The sequence below is a fragment of the Scyliorhinus canicula genome, chromosome 10, assembly GCF_902713615.1.
Source record: "Scyliorhinus canicula chromosome 10, sScyCan1.1, whole genome shotgun sequence".
In the NCBI taxonomy this organism is placed as follows: Eukaryota; Metazoa; Chordata; class Chondrichthyes; order Carcharhiniformes; family Scyliorhinidae; genus Scyliorhinus; species Scyliorhinus canicula.
In genome coordinates this window covers 57,410,921-57,432,859 of record NC_052155.1, presented here as the reverse complement: position 1 = coordinate 57,432,859, position 21,939 = coordinate 57,410,921, and the positions used below count along the sequence as shown (strand labels likewise).

Below are 21,939 nucleotides of genomic sequence, written 5' to 3'. Positions count from 1 at the left end.
GCCACCTCCATCCACGGGAGAAGGCTCTCACTGTCCACCCTATCTAACCCTCTGATCATTTTGTATGCCTCTATTAAGTCACCTCTTAACCTTCTTCTCTCTAACGAAAACAACCTCGTCCATCAGCCTTTCCTCATAAGATTTTTCCTCCATACCAGGCAACATCCTGGTAAATCTCCTCTGCACCCGTTCCAAAGCTTCCACGTCCTTCCTATAATGAGGCGACCAGAACTGTACGCAATACTCCAAATGCAGCCGTACTAGAGTTTTGTACAACTGCAACATGACCTCATGGCTCCGGAACTCAATCCCTCTACCAATAAAGGCCATCACACCATAGGCCTTCTTCACAACCCTATCAACCTGGGTGGCAACTTTCAGGGATCTATGTACATGGACACCGAGATCCCTCTGCTCATCCACACTACCAAGAATTTTACCATTAGCCAAATATTCCGCATTCTTGTTATTCTTTCCAAAGTGAATCACCTCACACTTCTCCACATTAAACTCCATTTGCTACCTCTCAGCCCAGCTCTGCAGCTTATCTATGTCCCTCTGTAACCTGCAACATCCTTCCGCACTGTCTACAACTCCACCGACTTTAGTGTCGTCTGCAAATTTACTCACCCATCCTTCTGCCCCCTCCTCGAGGTCATTTATAAAAATGAGAAACAGCAACGGCCCCAGAACAGATCCTTGTGGTACGCCACTCGTAACTGAACTCCATTCTGAACATTTCCCATCAACTACCACTCTCTGTCTTCTTTCAACTAGCCAATTTCTGATCCACATCTCTAAATCACCCTCAATCCCCAGCCTCCGTATTTTCTGCAATAGCCGACCGTGGGGAACCTTATCAAACGCTTTACTGAAATCCATATACACCACATCAACTGCTCTACCCTCGTCTACCTGTTCAGTTACCTTCTCAAAGAACTCGATAAGGTTTGTGAGGCATGACCTACCCTTCACAAAACCATGCTGACGATCCCTAATCATATTATTCCTATCTAGATGATTATAAATCGTATCTTTTATAATCCTCTCCAAGACTTTACCCACCACAGACGTTAGGCTCACCGGCCTATAGTTACCGGGGTTATCTCTACTCCCCTTCTTGAACAAAACCTTCCCACTGAAGCTGTCTTTCAGTGCAGAAGCTGAGGCAGAATCTTCATAGCTTCAGTAGCTTCAGAATCTTACACAGTAAATTTCTCCTCACATCACCTTAGGGATTAATTTCATTGTCGAAAACGGTGTTGGCCTATCTTATCCTCCAAAACGTTTCCCATTGTCCACCTGTGCACAGTCTCACACAGAGGAAGTGTGGCAATTTAGCCACTGTCTACAGAAAGTAAATGTCCTTTCCAAATTTCATTGAGAAACCATCTCTTTTTCTTTTTTTGGAATGCCTACATGAATTTTGGCATTCTTCTTGTCGTACAGATTCGCCTGAATCTCAGATCTTCAATACCTTTTTCAGTCTCAATGCAGCATTGAATGATACGGCCGTTAAAATCTTCATTGGAGTTGAAGATCTTTCGTTTTCTCAAGACTTTCCCCGCTGTGTGTGATGAGGGAGCAGAAGATTCCTGAGTGAGTCCTGATTTCTTCTCAGTTGGCTGGACAGCTGGTTCGTGATGCAGAGCGAGGCCGACAGCGTGGGTTCAATTCCCAACTGAGGTCATCCATGAGGCCCCGCCTTCTCAACCTTGCCCCTCGCCTGTGGTGTTGTGATCCTCAGGTTAAATCATCACCAATCAGCTCTCCCCCTCAAAGGGGAACGCAGCCTATGGTCACCTGGGACTGTGGCGACTTCATCCAGATGCTCAATCTAAAGCTCTGGGCATACGGGTTCAAATTCCGCCATGGCAACTAGTGGAATTTAAAGTCAATTAATAAAATCCAGAATTGAAAGCTGATCTCAGTGCAGATGACCATGATACTAGCATCACTTGTTGTAAAAATTGCTCACTAGTGCACTTTGTGGAAGGAAATCTGCCATCTTTACCCAGTTTGGGCCTACGTGTCTCCGGACCCAAAGCAAAGGCATTGACTCTTAACTGCCCTCTGAAATGGTCTCAGATTTCCTGATTACTAGAGTAAAACTATACTCTAGCTTGTTAAGATAGGCCATGCAAACCAGAAGCAGCAACCATGCTACCAGCATATGAAACACATTGGTTGATCTGATTGTGGCTTAACTCCAATTTCCTGTCTCCCCTCATCCTCCAATAACTCTGGACTCCCCTGTAGATCAAAAGTCTGACCATCTCGGCCTTGATACATTCAAAAATACAGTCTCTGCTGCCCTCTGGGGAAAAGAATACCAAATATTTACATCCCTCTGATGGATGAAAATCCTCCTCATTTCAATCTTAAATGGGAGACCCTTATTTTGAAACTGTTTCCCAAGTTCTAGGCTCCCCCATAAGGGGAAATATCCTCTCAACAGCTACCCTCTCAAGCCCCCTCTGAATCCTACACGATATACATCAGACACTGTCAAAGTCGGGGTCACCACCTGCGGGTGGGTTGCGGGCGGGTGTAGGGAGGGTCGCAGAGCCGTCCGTCGTGGCCCTCCCGATTGCGCAAATTCAACGCAATAGCCGCAGCAGCCGGCTTTTAACTATGCCGGCTGTGAGCGGCCTTCAAAATGGCTGCGACCATATTTAAAAATGCGGCCGCATTGCGCATGCGTGCCCGCTCATCAGTATGCATGCGCAAACATCTGCGCATGCAAACCGATGAGCAGGAATGCATGCGCATTGCGGCCGCATTTTTGTATATGGTCACGGCTGTTTTGTTACCTGTGTGGTAGGTAACATGTGCTACTCAAACCTTGGTTAGTGATGAGGTCTTCTGAATCTCGATGAAGAAGACTCGAACTCGTCCAGTAGTAACAAAAGGTTTATTGAGTAACTATAACAATAATTGCATGAGTTCTTTACTTTAACGTTGATACTAGTTATAAGGTTAACAAGGTCTAACTACGGTAACTATACATAACTCCACTAGCCATCTAAACTAGTCTGCTATTGCCCTGGTCACAGTGCACCCAAGAGAGAGCGAGAGACCCAATGTGGTTGCTTTTTATACCCCTGTTGGTCCGGCCCTCTAGTGATCATGTGGTGCTACTGATTACACATTAACCCCTTGTGTACATGCATATATAGAGATCACTACAACGGCTTTTTTGAAGGCCGCTCGCAGCCGACATTGTTAAAAGCCGGCTGCTGCGTACAATTTGCACAATCGCACTGCGACGGATGGAGAGGCTTAAAGAAAGTGAGAGAACGAGAGTTAAAGACGCAGAGTGGTTTAAGGAAGATTTTCCAGACTTTAGGGCAATAGCAGCTGACAGTACAGCCGGCAATTGTGGAGCAAACAAAATAACGCACAAGAGGCCAGAATTGGGAATATAACAAAAGAAGGTTAAAAGCCGTCTGCTGAGGCTGTTGCCCGCAAATCTGCACAATCGGAGACGCAGAAGATTTAAAAAAAAAATTCTATGTAATCTTCCTGCCTGAAGGGAGGCAGCGAGCAGGTCACGGCCCCTGAACGTCACCATCGTGTGCTTTGAGCGCGATTGCGATTCCTACATTTTGTCAGCAACAAACAAGGTAAGAAAAAATGGGGGGTCGCGAAGATCGGCCGGCGTGGGCCGCGAAAGGCGGTCAGTGTGCGTCGCAAAGGTCTGCCATTGTGGGTCATGAAGGTCGTCTGGCATATGTTCTGAAGGTTGGCCGGTTGGTAAAAATAGGTCCCCGGAAAAAAAGTTTGAAAAACACTGATACACAGGGTTATATAAGGTAATTTCTCATTCTTCTAAACTTCAATGAATTTCGTCTCAACCTGCTTAATCTTTCCTCATAAGAAAACCTCGTCTTTCCAGAAGTCAGCATTGTGAACCACCTCTGAACTGCCTGCAATTAAAGTATATTCCTCCTTAAGTAAAGAACCCAGAACTGTACACAGTTGTGGGTGCAGCCTCACCAGCTTTGCCAATGCATTGTACAGTTGTAGCAAGACTTCCCTACTTTACAAAAAGGCCAGCGCTCCATTTGACCCCCTGATTACTTATTGTATCTTCAGGCTGACCCCTGTTTGTTTGTTTGTTTTTGTTTTTGTTTATTGTCACGTGTACCGAGGTACAGTGAAAAGTATTTTTCTGTGAGCAGCTCACAGATCATTAAGTACATGAAAAGGAAATAAAAGAAAATACATAATAGGGCAACACAAGGTACACAATGTAACTACATAACACCGGCATCGGGTGAAGCATACAGGGGTGTAGTGTTAATGAGGTCAGTCCATAAGAGGGTCATTTAGGAGTCTGGTAACAGCAGGGAAGAAGCTGTTTTTGAGTTTTTCCGTGCGTGTTCTCAGACTTCTGTATCTCCTGCCCGGTGGAAGAAGTTGGAAGAGTGAGTAAGCCGGGTGGGAGGGGTCTTTGATTATGCTGCCCGCTTTCCCCATGTAGCGGGAGGTGTAGATGGAGTCAATGGATGGGAGGCAGGTTTGTGTGATGGACTGGGCTGTGTTCACGACTCTCTGAAGCTTCCTGCGGTCTTGGGTCGAGCAGTTGCCATACCGGGCTGAGATGCAGCCAGATAGGATGCTTTCTATTATGCATCTAAAAGTTGGTAAGAGTTAATGTGGACATGCCGAATTTCCTTAGTTTCCTGAGGAAGTATAGGTGCTGTTGTGCTTTCTTGGCGGTAGTGTCGAAGTGGGTGGGCCCAGGACAGATTTTTGGAGATATGTACCCCTAGGAATCTGAAACTGCTAACCATCTCCACCTCAGCCCCATTCCACCTTCTTCCATCGGGCAGGAGATACAGAAGTCTGAGAACACGCACAAACAGACTCAAAAACAGCTTCTTTCCCGCTGTTACCAGACTCCTAAATGACGTGTTGCTGCTGACGGGGGTGTGTACAGTAATTTGCTTTCTGAAGTCACTGACAAGCTCTTTAGTTTTGCTGGCATTGAGGGATAGATTATTGTCGTTGCACCACTCCACTAGGTTCTCTGTCTCCTTCCTGTGAATCATGTACAAGGACACCCAGATCCCTCTGCACAGTCTCTCTCCATTTAAGTAATATTCCGTTTCTCCTTTCTTCCTGCCAAAATGAACAACGTTGCATTTTCCCACATTATACTCCATCTGCCAAATTGTCTGCCCACTCACATAACTGCCCACTCTCTGCATTCCTTTGCGGACACAACTTGCTTCCCTGTTTAACTTTGTATCATCTGTCCAAACAGCAGTCTTCATTTCATCCAAGTCATTAATATAGATTGTGGATAGTTGGGGCTCCAGCACTGATCCCACTAAAACACCACCTGTTTTATGGACCTTCTTTCTTTCATCCTTCCCCTTTCCAGTGACTTGAAGGTTTTAATGCCGCTGCTGCTCTCACCGTCACCCTGCTCCGCACAACTCCTACAGTTTGTGGACACAGTGCCAGCTTGTAGGGAAATGGTGCAGCCCGCAAAGGACCTGCCTCCACACTGGCACTTTCAAACCACAAGCAGGAAGGAGTCTCCTACTGATCGACCAGGAACAGGGGAAGAAATTAAGGTTGGGGCAGGGATAAGGCATGCCTGATTTTGTCTATTATCCCTTGCTTTGCTGACAGCTTTCGGGCAGGACAGCCAAGGAAAACTGAGGCAAAATATAGCTTCTACCTATGTTTAAAACATCAGGCTGAAAAAGATTGCTTTGTAGCAAGTTGAAAACCCCCCCAGCAGATCCTGTACTGCTTAATGTCAACACTGCCATCACGTGGAAGGATTTGGAATGACAGATTTTATAGCACAATCGTTTGTGGAACAGGAAAGGATAATGGGATGAATGGATTGAGAAATTAATAAAGGGGCAGATTTTCCGATTAACTGCAATGAGAGCATAACTTCATCTTGCTCCAGTCCAGGCCTTCACTTTTGACCTTGACTCAGGCACTGTGCTCAACATAATTAGCATAAATGTTGTACTGTTTTCAGTGAAGCTGGATCACCTTGAGAGGTGGCATGGTGAGGAAATGCGGGGGGGGTTGGAAATTAATGACTTTAGCAGTTGTCAGTGTACAATGTGCCAGCAAAGGTTAAAAGAGGAGAAAAAATGAAACACTTTCTCACATGTTTGGTGGTCCTTTCATTTTTATTTTTATTTTTATTTATTTTTTCCAATTAAGGCGCAATTGAGCGTGGCCTATCCACCTACCCTGCACATCTTTGGGTTGTGGGGCCGAAACCCACGCAGACATGGGGAGAATGTGCAAACTCCACACGGACAGTGACCCAGAGCTGGGATCAAACCTGGGCCCTCAGTGCTGTGAGACTGCAGTGCTAACCACTGGGCCACTGTGCTGCCCGGTCCTTTCATTTTCAAATCACAGGCCAACCCCCCCCACACACACACACACACACATCCCCTCTCCCTTCAGTCACCAGCCATAAAACCTTGGACATCCTGGTGTTCCTAATGGCCAGTGTTACTACTTCTTCTTAGGCAGTCCCTCGGAGTTAAGGATGACTTGCTTCCACGCTAAAAATGAGTTCTCAGGTGACTGAGGAGTCTAGTGCCAGACCTGCAGCCTCTGTTATAGGTGGTGCAGATGGTGGTTGGAAGAGCGGGTGGGTGAGCAGAGTGCCCAGGCTGCCACGTATTCCTTTTGTTGTCAATGCTTGGCTTCATCTTGCTGTCAGCGGTGAAACTCAAGGTGCCTTCCCACATGCTTTTCCTTCACTTCGGGCGGCCTTGGGCGAGGGATTCCCAGGTATCGGCGGGTACTTTGGAGGCTTTGCGGGTGTCCTCGGTGTTTCCTTTGCCCTCCTGGGACTCGCATGCCGTGCCGAAGCTCCGAGTAGAGCGCTTGTTTCGGGAGTCTTGTGTCAGGCATGTGCACAATGTTGCCTGTCCAGAGGGGTCGAGCATGGTCGCTGCTTCGATGCTGGGGGTGGGGGCCTGAGCAAGAACACTGACAATGGTGCCCCTATCCTGCCAATGGATTTGCAGCATCTTGTGAAGGCATCGTTGGTGGTACTTCCCCTGGGTTTGAGGTGCCAGCTGTACATAATCCACATCTCTGAGCCATATTGGAGGGCTGGTATCACTACTGCTCTGTAGACCGTGAGCTTGGTGCCGGTCTGAATCCTGCTCTTCAAACATTCTCCCTCCGGCGAACAAAGGCTGTACTGTCCCACTGAAGGCAACGTTGAACCTCATTGTCGATGTCTGCCCTTGTTGACAGTAAACTCCCAAGGTATGGAAGGTGGTCCTCATTGTCTAAGGTCTTGCCATGGATTTTGATAACTTTGGGGGGAGCGGGGGATCAGTGCTTTATGGTGGGGGAGCTTTTGTCTTCCGGATGTTTAGTGTGAGGCCCATGCTCTCATATGCCTCGGTGGAGGTGTTGATGATGGCTTGGAGCTTAGCCTCAGAGTGTGTGCAGACACAGCACACAGTTCAATGACAGAGGAAGAGACAACTTTGGATCTGACCTGCAGGCAGTGAGGTTGAAAAGATTCACCTTTGTTCTGTAGTTTAGCCAACACCGAGGAGGAAGCTCCAATTATCCCTCACAGTTGTCAATATCAAAGGCCATTGTGAGGTCAAAGAAGGCCATGTACAAGGATTGGTGTTGTTCCCAGCATTTCACTTGTGGTTGCCTTTGAAGATCATGCACTTAACAATACAATATAAAACTTCAATTAACATAAGTACAGAACAGTAACTAGGAAATGAATGGAATTACAGAGTGACATATCTCCAGGACCTGCTGGTTTCCATCCAAGGGTGTTAAATGATGTAGGGGAGCACATTGTAGATGCCCTAACTATAATCTTTTAATGCTCCCCACCCCTAGTCCCTCTGGATTGGAAAATTGCACATGTCACTCCAGTTTTTAAGAAGGGTGAAAGGGGGGAACCAAGGAATTACAGAACAGTTAGCCTAACACCTGTGGTGGGGAAACTCCTGGAGTTTGTAATCAGAGATGTGGTAACTGAACACCTTGAAAAAGTCCAGTCGGTCAGGGAGAGCCACATGGATTTGTGAAGGGGCCATATGTACTGCAGCAGTTCAAGAAGGCAGCTCACCGCCCCTTTCTCAAATGCAATTTTTAAAAATATATTTTTATTGAACTTTTTTTGAATATATAAATACAAAAGTGCAAAACAGATAAACAACCCTAAAAACAAACACCCACCCAACAATTCCATCCCCCCCCCAGATTTTGACGGTGACCAATTCCCTGAAATTCATGGCAAATGGCTGCCATCTTGTGTAAAAGCTTCCAATCAAACCTCTCAATGTGTATTTAGTTCTCTCAAGGTACAATAACTCCATGACGTTCCCCCAACCATGCCGAGGCACTGGGTGGAAAAGCTGACCTCCACTCCAGCCGAACCTGCCTGCGAGCAATCGGCAACCCCGCTCCCGCCTGCAGCTCCGGCAGCTCCAACAGCCCAGGGACCAGGCTCCAATTCCCTTTGTAAGATCGTCGACATGGTGCTGAAGAAGGAAGCCCAGAAGTTCACTAGCTTAGGACAGGCCCATAGCATGTGTTTGTGATTCGCTGGTTCAAACACGTGATTGTCACCCAGACTGCCTCCTGATCCCCACACCAGCCCAACACTTTCTCCGCATTCGCCACCCAGTAATAGTACATCAGGTCGGCAGCCAAACCCGCAGACTGCTGGTTTCTCTGTGGAACTCTTTTCCAAATACTCGCCACCTTATCCGCCTATATAAATGACGAGGTCATACCTTCCACCCCCACAAAAAATGTCTTCGGTAGAAACACCACCAAGAACTGGAATAGAAACAAAAACCGTGGCAAAGTATTCATCTTCAGCGATTGCAGTTGCCCAGCAAGAGACAGAGGGAGACTGTCCCACCTCTGTAAATCCGCCTTAACCCTACTCACTAAACTCATACAATTTAACTTCTGGAGCTGTGCCCAATCCCAAACCAGCTGCACCCTAGGTATCTAAAATGAGAGCTTAATGAAACGGCAGTAGCCCCAAGTTAACCCCCGCTTGGAACGGTCCATTTTCAGGTTGAAGTTCAGGTTGCCCCCACAAGATCAACTGATGCACGTCCATGCTCAGGAGGCCGCCACAATCCACTTCATAAAATCTACGTCATCCCAGTTTGGTACATAAATGCTTGCCAAAACCACCGACTTTCCCTCCAAACAGCCCCTTAACCATAACATACCTCCGCCCCGGTCTGCCACCACCTTCTCCATCTTATTACAAATTATTTTCTTAATTAAGACTGACCCCCCCCCCCCCCCCCCCCCCCCCCCCCCCCGGCCCGGGCCTTACTATCAAACCCCGAGAGGAACACCTGATTTAACCAACCTTTAACAAGCCTTACCTGGTCCTTCACTCACAAATGGGTCTCCTGCAAGAGCACCACATCGACCCACAAATTCTTCAAATGCACAAAACCTCTCGCCCGTTTCATCGGGCTCCCCAAGCCTCAGACATTCCATGTCACCAGCCGGACTGGGGGTCTCCCATCCCCTCCCCCCTCCTGCTAACACCCCGCTGGGGGATGCTCACATGCCCCCTCCCCCAAAATTCCACAGCCCAAAGCCCACACAAGATGGTGCCATACCGCAACCAACGGGTGGACCCATCCTTCGCCCCCAGTTACTGTCAACCCATTGCCCCTGCCCACTCCCCTTCCCAGAAAGCTCCCAAACACTTCCTCTTGGAAACCACCTCATTCCCACAATCCCCCTCCCCCACCATTCACACTTCCTAGGCACGCCGAAACTTGCCTAAACAGGTTCAGCGAGCCGCAGTCCCCCCCACCTCGCTCCCATTTACCAGCGAACTGCACCTTGCTAGCGAGGGGCCGCAGAAAGCACCCCACAAAAACACATCCCCCACACTCTTCCACCCTCACCAAGTACCCATATTCAAAGCAAGGGCATTCTCAAGGGCAATTAGGGATGGGCAATAAATTCTGCCCTAGCTAATGCACCCCACATCCCTGTAAAAATTAATTTTTAAAAAAGGGAGTGAGAAGTTTCACAGTCCAATCCTCTGCTCATGCCCACACCTGTTTTATTTTCCAAATTAAGGGGCAATTTAGCGTGGCCAATTCACCTACTCTGCACATCTTTTTAGGTTGTGGGGTTGAGACTCACGTAGACACGGAGAATGTACAAACTCCACTCGGACATTCTGTCTACACATGCATGCCTCATCTATGGAGAGAGTGTTTTCTCTCGTAGGGAAGAGCATATACCTAGAGGTGTCAATATAGGGTAGTCGCCAAAAAATTGAATAGGAAATTCAGAAGAAATCTCTTTATTTAAAGGGTGGCAAGAATGTGGAACTCGCTAACACAGGGAATGATTGAAACAAATAGTTGGTTGATACATTTAAGGGGGAACTAGATGAGCACATGAGAGATAGGGAATAGAGGGTTATGATGATAGATTTATATGAGAAACGATGGGTGAAGGCTTGAACAGAGCATAAACACTGACAAGTTGGGCCGAATAGCCTGTCTCTCTGCCTTATTGTCTATGTAATCCAATGTATATGCATTTAGCAGCAGAGACCAGAATTTTGTGGATTGTTTTCTTTTGAATATTGTCTATTGTTTTAGAATGTTGTGTATTGTCTCAACTGCTGTGCTGGAATTTGTGACAGCTGTCAAAGTGCAAGCAGAATTTTCAGAGCAGGTTGTTGGATGTGGATTGGCCTGAAGCCCCGTAAGTGAAACAGAACGTCTGAATAAAAAGAAATATGTTTTCAGCGCATCAACCAGGCAGGAAGGAGCCCCAGGATAGAGCTGTGGAATTGTACTAAAGAAACAGTAGTGACTAAGTCCATTCAAATGGATTATTTTCGTTACCATCACCCCCTAAAGATGGGTGGAGCTTATCTTTTCATCGCTGTCTGAGGGACCCCTTAATATTGAGCAAGAGCAAATGACCTTTTTTCTTATTCTTGTGAGAAAAGTTGATTAAAATTCAGATCGCTGCTCTTACACAAAATTTGCAATTTTTCTGGAATAGTGAAGAACACCTAATTAAAAATGCAGTTAACACGTTTTTTAAAAACTGTATTTTATTACATACATGTATCAAAACAGGCTACAACACAAACACCCCGGGAAACATACTTCCCAGCAATCAACTATACAGTCTGTACAAACTTTTCCCCCTTTTTCACCCTCCCCTCTCCCACCCCCACCCTTCCAGTTAATACGTTTTATGTGACCAGAGATCAGTTAGAAGTGTATAAATGTTATAATGTAGTTTAACGTTGTGGTGGCACAATCACTGATTGACACCTTCATTTTTTGTGAAAATGTTTTTAATTTAAGAATGTAAAAATACAAAAGTATTTTGTTATGTTTCAAATGGCTCTTTATGTTTTCTGTTCCCTGTAGCTCTGCCGGAATGGTCCTTTGAAAAGGACAGTCTAATCCAGTATCAGCAGAAAGGTGCTCTCAGCACTCGCAGGACACAGGTGCAGCTGATGCTTCGTACCCGCAAACCCAACTGTTCTCTCTTCAGCCTCGCGTCCAAGGATACCAGCGAATACATTATACTGGAGGTAGGAACCAAGAACATCTATTCAAGTGCCAGGTGCACGACTAGAGGGTAAGCTGGCCATAGCTCTTCCCAATAATTAATTCCTAAACTATCAGACATTGTGATGCATCAAGAACCCTCCGTGAGATTATTGCCATTCTGGTGTGTCGCAATTCTCATATATCCATGTGAGTTAATGCATCACTCAGTGATGTACATGGGCCTAATTCTTTGGAGACTGTTAATGGAGACCAAAAATGAGAGATGTCACTTAATTGGGGGGGGGGAATAGTGTAAAGCCGCCCGCCTTGGATCTAAGATAAAACAAATCAGAATGCCTTTTAAATTGTGGGAGGCTGAATTGTGAAGAAGCAAATTAATTTTGGTGTTCAACTTTACAAATAACCAAAGGCTAATGCACAGGTCTAAAAGGTAATAGAGAAGGAAAATATTGGCCTTTATCTCAAAGGGGTGCAAGTGATGCTCCAGTTGTAGAGCCAGGATTAGACCCTATCTGGGGTACAGTGATCAGCTTTGAGAAATCTCTGTGGAGGGACAGGGGGAATGGGGGTGAGGCTTATGGTACAAATTCCCTAAAATGTTAGCAGGTTTCAAAGATATGATGAAGACATGTTGCATAAACTTGCCTTGTATTCACTTCCGTTTACCTGAGGGGTGATCTAAACACAGTCTTAAAATAATAAAGAAATCCGATAGGTTAGATAGAGAGAAATTATTTCCTCTGGTGGGGAAATTCAGAACAATTGTATATATTTTAAAATCAGAGCTGGGCCATTTAGGAGTGAAATGAAGACGATTAGTACATTTCTGTTAGGTAAAGGTGTCAAGAGATATGGAGCAAAGGTGGATAAATAGAGACGAGAGGTCCAGGTCAGTCAATATTTAATTGAATGGTGAAACTGGCCCAAAGGGCTGAATGGCCTACTTATGTTTCTCTTTCACTATCTTTGGGGAAAATTACTCACAAATTCAAAGATATCCCATATTGGAGAGGAGGCACATTCCTCTTTTTTAATGAGCACAAAGGATTTGATAATGAAGATACCCTCTAGATTCGCCTTCTCCTTTAACTCTGCGTTTATTATTTTGTAAAATGCTTTTAGGTCCTTGTATTCTGTTTATTGTGCAGAGGAGATTCACTAGGTTAATCCCAGAGTTGAAGGGGTTGGATTACGAGGAGAGGTTGAGTAGACTGGGACTGTACTCGTTGAAATTTAGAAGGATGAAGGGGGACTTTATAGAAACATATAAAATTATGAAGGGAATAGATAGATAGATGCGGGCAGGTTGTTTCCACTGGCGGGTGAAAGCAGAACTAGGGGTGATAGCCTCAACATAAGGGGAAGTAGATTTAGGACTGAGTTTAGGAGGAACTTCTTCACCCAAAGGGTTGTGAATCTATGGAATTCCTTGCCCAGTGAAGCAGTTGAGGCTCCTTCATTAAATGTTTTTAAGATAAAGATAGATAGTTTTTTGAAGAATAAAGGGATTAAGGGTTATGGTGTTCGGGCCAGAAAGTGGAGCTGAGTCCACAAAAGATCAGCCATGATCTCATTGAATGGTGGAGCAGGCTCGAGGGGCCAGATGGCCTACTCCAGCTCCTAGTTCTTATGTTCTTATATTCTTATGAGATATGAGTGTTGCTGGCTAGGCCAGCATTTTGTGAACATTCCTAAATGCCTATGAGAAAGCAGTGGTGAGTCACCTCCTTGAACCACTGCAGTTGATTTGGTGTACAGTGTGGTGTGTGACTTGGAGGGGAATCTGAAGTTAGTGTGTTCTCATGCATTTGCTGCCCTTGACCTTCTAGGTAATATACGTTATGGGTTTAGTAGGTGCTGTCGAAGGAGCATTGGCAAGTTGTAGTGCATCTTGTAGATGGTACTCATTACTGCCACTAGGCACTGGTGGTAGAAGGAGTGAGTATTTAAGGTGACGGATGAGGTGCCTGTAAAGTGAGCTGCTTTGTCCTGGATGATAATGTGGTTCTCGAATATTGTTGAATATTCGACAATAAAAAAGGAAAGTAGAGAGTATTCCATCACACTCCTGACTCCTTACAGATGGTAGAGAGGTTTAGGGGGAGTTAGGAGGTGAGTTATTCATGCCAGACTTCTCAACCTCTGACATATTCTTACAGGGCGGAATATTCCCATCCCACCCAAAGTGGGTTTGGTGGCAGGCGAGAGCGGAGAATCTAGCGGGAGAGAAAAAGTCAAAAACCTGCCAGCGTAAAATCAGGTTGCAGTTCTCCCAATGGCAGGTTAATGGCGGGATGGTCTTCCCACTGGCTGGTGGCGTGAGTGCCATTTGCATTCATTTACATCTCATGAATGCTCATTAAAACAGTTGCCCACAGGAATCTCATCAGGCCTTCGAACCTTGCATCATGCCAATGTGAATTGCAGCGGTCTGAAACCCGATAGTAAAAGGGCGTGCACAAGGTGGCCCTCAGTTCGCAAGAGACTTTGAAGTGAGTGTAACAAAGCCGTTCTGCCATAGTGCTGCACTGCTCCTGATGCGCTGTGTACCACTCTGCCAGGCAGACTGGTTCCAGTCCCCCATCTCCATGCCGAGCTGGTCTTCAAGGACAGCACTGTGTTGCTGGACTCATGCATCCCCCTGTGTCACCAAGTCTGATCAGTACTGTATCTGGGGTTGGGGAGTACAGAGGTTTCCTTCCCCCTGGTACCACACACCTATGTCTACCTGTACAGCTTCTGAACTCATATAGCCACCGCAATAAGGACTGAAGTTCAAACCGGAATGGGTGCAAGATGAGACCGGGGTTAATGCTGTTATAATATACATCCATGTATATGATGGAGTGCAGACAGGCAGTGATTGACACACAGGATGCCTGCCCAACACATCAAATGCCTTGACCAACTCAAGGGGGGCAATGTGGAAGGAGGGCTGTGCAAGGACAGGGGGTAGGGGAAGGGCAAAACAGGAGGAAGGGGGGCTGTGCAAGTGGGGTATGGGGTAGGGTGAAGGTGCAAGCAGACAGGCAGAGGGGCAAGGAGACCGATGAAGATAAACCAATGCAAGACAGATGGATGACCAAGGGGAAGGAAGCTAGGTCCAGACAAGGCTGCATGAAACGCAAACAAATAAGGGGGTCTAAGGGATAGCATGTGTATTATTGGAAAGGGATGAATGCAGATTGTAGATTATGTGGTGGGAGCCTGTTAGTGTAGCACATTAAGGACAGTTTTCACAAACACTGAACAAGCTGCGGCCGCAGTGCTTTGTGAATGTCATTGTTGTCAGTAGTCCTCTTGGGAAATGGGAATGATATCAAGGCTCCCATTTAATTCAGGGGCTAGGGGCTGAAAGAACGGAGTCACAGAGTGCAGATGTTCTTGCTGCAAAATGGGAAGGAGTCACAGATGATTGGCATCCAGGGGCTATATAGACCTCAGTCTGAATTCAGAGAAAGGGGACAATGCTGAAGTGGAGCGGCCATGCAGCAGGAGCAATAATTGGACGCATGGCGTACCCCAGCTGCAGAGAGGGGCAAGGGCTGTGTGCTTCAAAGGAAAAATGCACAGCTTGGTGCGCAGGGCAGTTCTACAGTTGATGTCCCTGGGCATGGCGGGTGCTTTACTGGGCTGCAAAGGGTGTACTGAGGGTCACAGGGGACATCTGTAGTTCCCTGGGACTGGCCACAACTCCTACATCCTCAGTTCCTCCTAGGTACCTGAGATCTTCAAAGGGCCAGTAAGTCTGCAGAGATGGTTGCTGCGGGTTAAGGGCTACCCATTTAAACAGTGGCTAATGATTCCAGTGCCTCACCCTGAGACTCCAGCCGAGGAAAGGTACAACGATGCTAATGCCACCACATGCTCTTCATACAGCAGATCATAGGATTTCAGAAGATGCGATTCAGTTTCCTGAATTTGCTGACTCTCTGCAATATCCATTGGAGAGGGTTTGCCGTGCCCTTCACAGTCTGGCTATGCAGAGAAGTGAGGCCCAGGCAGAGGGTGAACTGGAGGAGGAGGAGACCTCCTCGGAAGATAAAGATAAGGAGGTGCAGGAAGCCCAGGGGTATGCTGAGGGACAACATGAACGTGCTGGTGCCATGGAGGAGGGGAGACATGGGAGGTGTGCCCAAGATACCCTAATAGCTGAAAGGTTTCAGAAGAGCAACACTAATCCGATCATCAGGAAACATCTCCACTAACCCTCCAAGCCATTTTGTGACTTCTGAGGTAATAGCTGAACCATCGCTGAGAAGACAGCTCCTGCATTCACACTTGGCCCTCAAGAAATCACGACTCATGGGATCAGATCTTAGCTGTGTTCATTAGAGTCCTGCTAATGTGCTCACTCTGTCAATTTAAAGTCCACCAAGGAAGAACATGGTGTGGGTCAACATTAAATGCTTTCTCCGCCATATAAGGATGTAAACACTATCGCAAGGGGCATGCGGACCAGCATTGGGCTTTCACCCTAAAGTGTCTGTCATGGTTTGGGACACTCTCAGTCACGAAACGCAGAGAATCACATTTCTGATGAGCCCCCCTCAGCCATTGTTATTCCTTGAGGATTAAATGTTGAGAACTCATCCATCTTACACATCTAATAAAGAATTACAGGGGTGGCACAGTGGTTAGCATTGCTACCTACGGCGCTGAGGACCCGGGTTCGAATCCCGGCCCTGGGTCACTGTCCGTGTGGAGTTTGCACATTCTCCCCGTGTCTGCGTGGGTTTCACCCCCACAACCCAAAGATGTGCAGGTTACGTGGATTGGCCACGCTAAATTGCCCCTTAATTGGGAACAATAAATTTATTTTATTTTTTAAAATAAATAAATAAAGAATTACACACATCCCCTTGACAACGCACAACAGACTCTGAAGTAAAATCAAAACTTTTTAACTTTCCTAACCCTATCGCTACACCTTGGTGCAGCCCCAACATCTGTAGCAGGGGCAAAGGCAGTCTGCCGACTGCTAGGTCCTGATGTCTGTGATGACTTTGCCAGACATCCTCTGTGGCCCGAGCCCTGGAGGGGCCAGACCTCATAAGGGCCTCCTACTCGGGGATGAAGAACCCTCGGTAGCTTACACTGCTGGAGTTGGTGTGGGCCATTGCAGAGGGGACTCCACACACCCTTGCAGGGTCCTGAGTGGAGACCCATGGGGTGTCTGACCGATGCTCGCCCTCCCTGTTGGTGCCAGAAGAGGTGGGGCACCTGGAATGTGGTCAAGCTGTCTGGTCCCCATGTACCCTACATCCCGATGGTGCCCACCAGGATGTGTGGCCATGGAATGCAGGACCAAACACTAATCCAATGGGGCCTGCAGGACCAAGGTCTCCATAGAGGTTGCCAACCTTCCCATGTTTTTTTAAAATTTAGAATACCCAATTCATATTTTCCAATTAAGGGGAAATTTAGCGTGTTCAATCCACCTACCTTGCACATCTTTGGGTCGTGGGGGCGAAACCCACACAGACATGGGAAAATGTGCAAACTCCACACGGACAGTGACCCAGGGCCTGGACAACCTTCCCATGTGGGCCTTGAAACTCTTGCATGTTGGAGCTACGACAACATACAGAATGCGATGAACCCCTCCATTGTGCACTCTAGTCTGCTGAGAGACTCTTGAAGCTCTGCCCGATAGTCTGCTGCTCTCTTGACATCTCCATCAGTGAGCTGGCAACTACGTCCAGTGGCTCATCATCTGACTGGGACTGAGCAGGTGGCTGATCTCCAGCCGGAGGCCTGAGCTGTCTCTGCCTTCAACAGCTGCAGGGACCTGTCTGTGAGGTGTTCTCCCGAAAGTGACCCAGAGTCTAACCTTGAACCATGCCCCACCAAGGTGTGTGTCTCTCCACTGTTGGAGTGTGTGGGTGAGCGCTGTGACAGTTCTTCCTGAGATCCCTCAATCTCAGACGTTCCCCTGGGGTTCAGTGAGCTGCTGGGCTGGCTGGCTGGACCTGATCTGCTGGTACCTGAGAAATACAAAAGGACAATTTTAGTGAATGTATTGAAGCTATTTCTGAGTACATGGCATTCTGTGAATTGTAGGATTTGGTGAAATTATAGGGCTGAGATCCATACTAGGTTGTTGCAAGAGGCCAAGCTCTGTGTCATCATAGGAACAATCCCCGTCCTCGGCGAGTTTTGCCGGAGCCTCCTTGAATTCGCTGAAGGCGAGTACCACTACCGTCTCTCCCCCTACCTGAGCTCTTTCTCACTTCTGCGCTGGTTTAGGCTGTATGGAGACATACGACGTTGGAGAAGTAGGCCATTCGGCCCATCAAGTCTGCAAAAGAAAAAAAGACAAAAAAAAGACGTGACCAGGACGGCATGGTGTCACAGTGGTTAGCACTGCTGCCTCACAGTATCAAGGACCCGGGTTTGAACCCAGCCCTGACACGGTCTGTCTTAAGGAGTCACTGTTTGTGCGGAGTTTGTACATTCTCCCTGTGTGGGTCTCATCACACAATCCAAAAGATGTACAGGGTAGGTGGATTGGCCACGCTAAATCGCCCCTTAATTGGAATTTTGTTTGAAAAGAAAGACATGTGATCAGGGGGATAGGGCAGAGGTTGAGTGAAATGAATATATCCTATGTGTGGTGCACCCTATCCAAAAGGGACAGAGAATGAAGTGTGAGGAACATCACAGAGGCTGTTGTGAAGGAATGAGTGTTGATATGTGCCCCCCGCTGTGTGAGTGCTGTGAAGAGAATCACCGTTTGAGGACATGATGCCATGATGAGTGTTTGATAGTGGAGAGAGCTGAGAGAGGACATAACCTGGCGGAGGGAATAGGATCATTCATTTGTTTCCTGCACTGGATGGAGCTTCGCTGGTGGGTGGGTGGCAGTCGTACTGACTTCCTGGTTCTTTGAGCTGTCCTTGGGGTAGAGCACATTCCAGTGGGCCTGGACTCCCCAAATAAGAGCCTCGAGGGTTCTGGCGGTGAAAGCTGATGCTGCCGTCGTCTTGTGGATACTTGCCTTTTGCTTCTGGGTATCTGCCATCCTGCACGGTATGGTAAAGACAAGTGGGCTGGAGAGTGTTGGCCTGGTGTTTAGGTATGACACGGGACCTTCAAACTTGCCGGCCTGCGGAGGACGGACAAATCAGCTTCCACCAAGCCAGGTGGTTTGGAGGAGAACCCACCTGTCCATAATTAATGAGATTCCAAGTGCAGCACCCTGTGCGGGGTCCCACCATTCTGACCAGGGAAAGATGCTGCCAAAGCCACCCGACACTGCATTTTGTCTCCAAAAACAAGAGAATTCGGCCCATAGTCACAGAATCTTTTAATTTATTCTTTTGCGGGATCTGGGTATCACAGACAAGGCCATTTCAGAGGGTAGTTAAGAGTCAATCACATTGCTGTAGGTGTGGAGTCACATGTAGGCCATATTGGGTAAGGATAGCAGATTTCCTTCTCTAAAGGGCATTTTGAGACCAGCTTTCAATTCCAATTTTTCATTAATTGAATTCAGCTGATGTGCTGGGTCAGATTCGAGCTCGTGCCTCTGGAGGAATTAACCTTGGCCTCTGAATTACTAGTCCATCGGCATCACCACCACTGTCTCGGTCCAGTTAAGTTTCTGATCAATGGTAACCCCAAGGATACTGATGGTGTGGTTATTAAGAGTTACAAAACTTTTTTTCTTTCTGCTTTGCTTTGCTTCTGTTAAATAGATCATTGGTGGATTTTTCGGGATCCGTGTCAACCTTGGTGATGGGGAACATTCACTTAAACTGCAAACAATGCGCATGGACAACGGCCATTGGTCTCTCCTAAACATGGATCGCCATGACAATGAATTTACACTGCGCCTCAACAATGGAGGCGGAGCACATGAGGTGACATCCTCTCTTGGCACCCACAGGGAAATACCAATCGATCCTTCAAGTCTGGTGCTCGGTAAAAGTCTTCCTGAGCATCCACTCAGTGCTTTCCAAGGTATGATAATAACACAACACTGGATCATAGCTAAGTATTTAAAATCTGTTGTGGTGAACAAAACGATGGATACAGCTGCAGGAAACTCCACGTATAGAATCACAGAAATTTACAGCACAGAAGGCAGTCATTGTATTTGTGTCAGCAAAGAAGAGCTATCCAACATAATCCCATCCTTGGCCATAACCTTGGTGCTTTTAGAAATGTGATGAATGCTTCTGCTTCTACCACCCTTCCAGACAGCGGGTTTCAGAGCCCCATCACCTCTGGATTCTACTCAGCTTGCCTATAGTCCTTTGGCCAATTACTTTACACCTATCCCATCCGGGTACTAACCTCTCTGCTCCGGGAAATATATCCTTCCCATTCACTCACAATTTTATACGCCTCAGTAACATCTCCTCTTAACCTCTTCTGTCCAAGGCAAACAACCCCTTCAATCTCCAATCCAGGCAACATCCTAATAAATCTCATCTGACCCCTCTCTAGTGAAATAATAATAATAATCGCTTATTGTCACAAGTAGGTTTCAATGAAGTTACTGTGAAAAGCCCCTAGTCGCCACATTCCGGCGCCTGTTCGGGGAAGCCGGTTGGGGAATTGAACCCGTGCTGCTGCCTTGTTCGGCATTATAAACCAGCTGTTTAGCCCACTGTGCTAAACCCACCCCAGGAAGGATCACTTCCTTCCTGTAATGTGGTGGCCAAATACACGAGCAGTAGTCTAGCTGTGACCTAACTAGTGTTTGTACAGTTTTAGCATAATGTCTCAGCTCAGATATTCGATGCCTTGTCCGACAAAGGAAAGTATCCCATATAGTTTCTTCACCACCTGATTTACCTGTCCTGCTACCTTCTGGAATCAGAGGACATCCATTTTCTTTTCTTTTTATTTTCGTGTACTTATTGATCTGTTTGGGCTGCTCACAGAAAAATACTTCTCACTGTACCTCAAATAAATAAACAAATCCAAATTCCAGGTCTGTCAGTTCCTCTATGCTTCTCCGTATTATCCCATTTGTATTCTCTCCCCAGATGTATTACCTCACACTTCCCCAGACTGAATCCCATTTGCCGCATATCTGCCCACCTGACAAGTCCATTGATATCTTCCTGTGGCCTACAGCTTTTGTCCTCCAAAGCAGGAGAGTGGGCCTACGTAGAGTGCTTTTTCAGAGGGTCAGTGCAGACTTGATGGGCTGAATGGCCTCTTTCTGCATTGTAGGGATTTTATGATTCTAATCTTTTCCAATAATTTACCCACTGACATATTAGGCTGACCAGCCTGTAATTACGCAGGATGTCCCTTTCTCTCTTTTTAAACAATGTGAGCATTGCTACATTGCCAAGCTGTATTTTCTTACACTGTCTATCCAATATTTCACACTCCTCCTTCCTAACTATTATGTATCAATCTTCCTCTTTTGTGAAACAAAGTATTCATTGAGAACCATCCCACATCTTCAAACATCATACACAAGTTATATATTTTGGTCTCTAATTGACCCTACTTGTTCCTTTGTTATTCTTTTGTTCTTTATGTATACATTGAACATTTTCAGGTTTGCCTTGATTTTACTTGCAAATATTTTTCATGCCCTCTCTTCATTTTCCTATTCTCCTTTTTAATGCTCTTTCTTTACTCCTCTAGGTGTTCTGCAGTACTGAACTTCCAATATCTGTCACAAATTTCTCTTATTTTACAAAGCTCCAGCAACTTTCCCATTATTTAACAAGGAGGTGAATCAATATAGGTTAAAAAGGAGCTGATTGGAGCAAGAAGGCAATTGGAACCCAGGGTGCTAAAGTTTTAAAGCAATTGATTTTGAAATGTTTTCAGTCAGTGCTGACTGAGAAAAAAAGATTGAGAGTTAAACAGTTGTGTCTTCTTGAATTTAGGCTGCATGCGTGATGTTCGATTAAATGGTCATCTTTTACCAATGGATGGAAAGAATACAATGTTAACGGCTACCCTGGGCCGAAAGGGTATAACAACTGGCTGCCACTCAGGTGCTTGTAGTAGCAGGCCCTGTTCTATCCCATTTTATTGTATCGATCTATGGAGAAAACATGAATGCAGGTACAGTATCACAAAAACTTCATAAATATTAATAATATTCTGCAAGAGTCAGAATGCATCGCATAATGAAACATGTCATGCAATTAATCACTAGTTAATTAATCACTGTGGTTGGATTTTGCCTGGAGGTTTCACTCCAGCTGCTCTGGCCCCATGGTCTGACATTAGTGAGACAACATGCCCATCCTCACGCTGCACTGCCTTCCCACACCAATTGAAAACTGACCAAACTCTTTGTGGTCCCATTTTGATAGTCAATCTTTCTTCCCCATCTGCAATGTTTTTACAGTTAATCAACACGGGTATCTAAAAAATGTCA

General features: G+C 46.4%; 1 protein-coding gene across 1 annotated transcript in view; it reads left to right on the top strand.

Moving 5' to 3' along the window:
• The window catches only part of si:dkey-22o22.2 (neural-cadherin), a 389,498-nt gene that overhangs the window by 345,137 nt on the left and 22,422 nt on the right, over nt 1-21,939 (top strand). Inside the window, exons 28-30 of the mRNA XM_038808999.1 lie at nt 11,430-11,596; nt 19,277-19,541; nt 21,440-21,620. Of these exons, the coding sequence (XP_038664927.1) occupies nt 11,430-11,596; nt 19,277-19,541; nt 21,440-21,620 (613 nt within the window). The remainder of the gene's footprint in view (nt 1-11,429; nt 11,597-19,276; nt 19,542-21,439; nt 21,621-21,939) is intronic.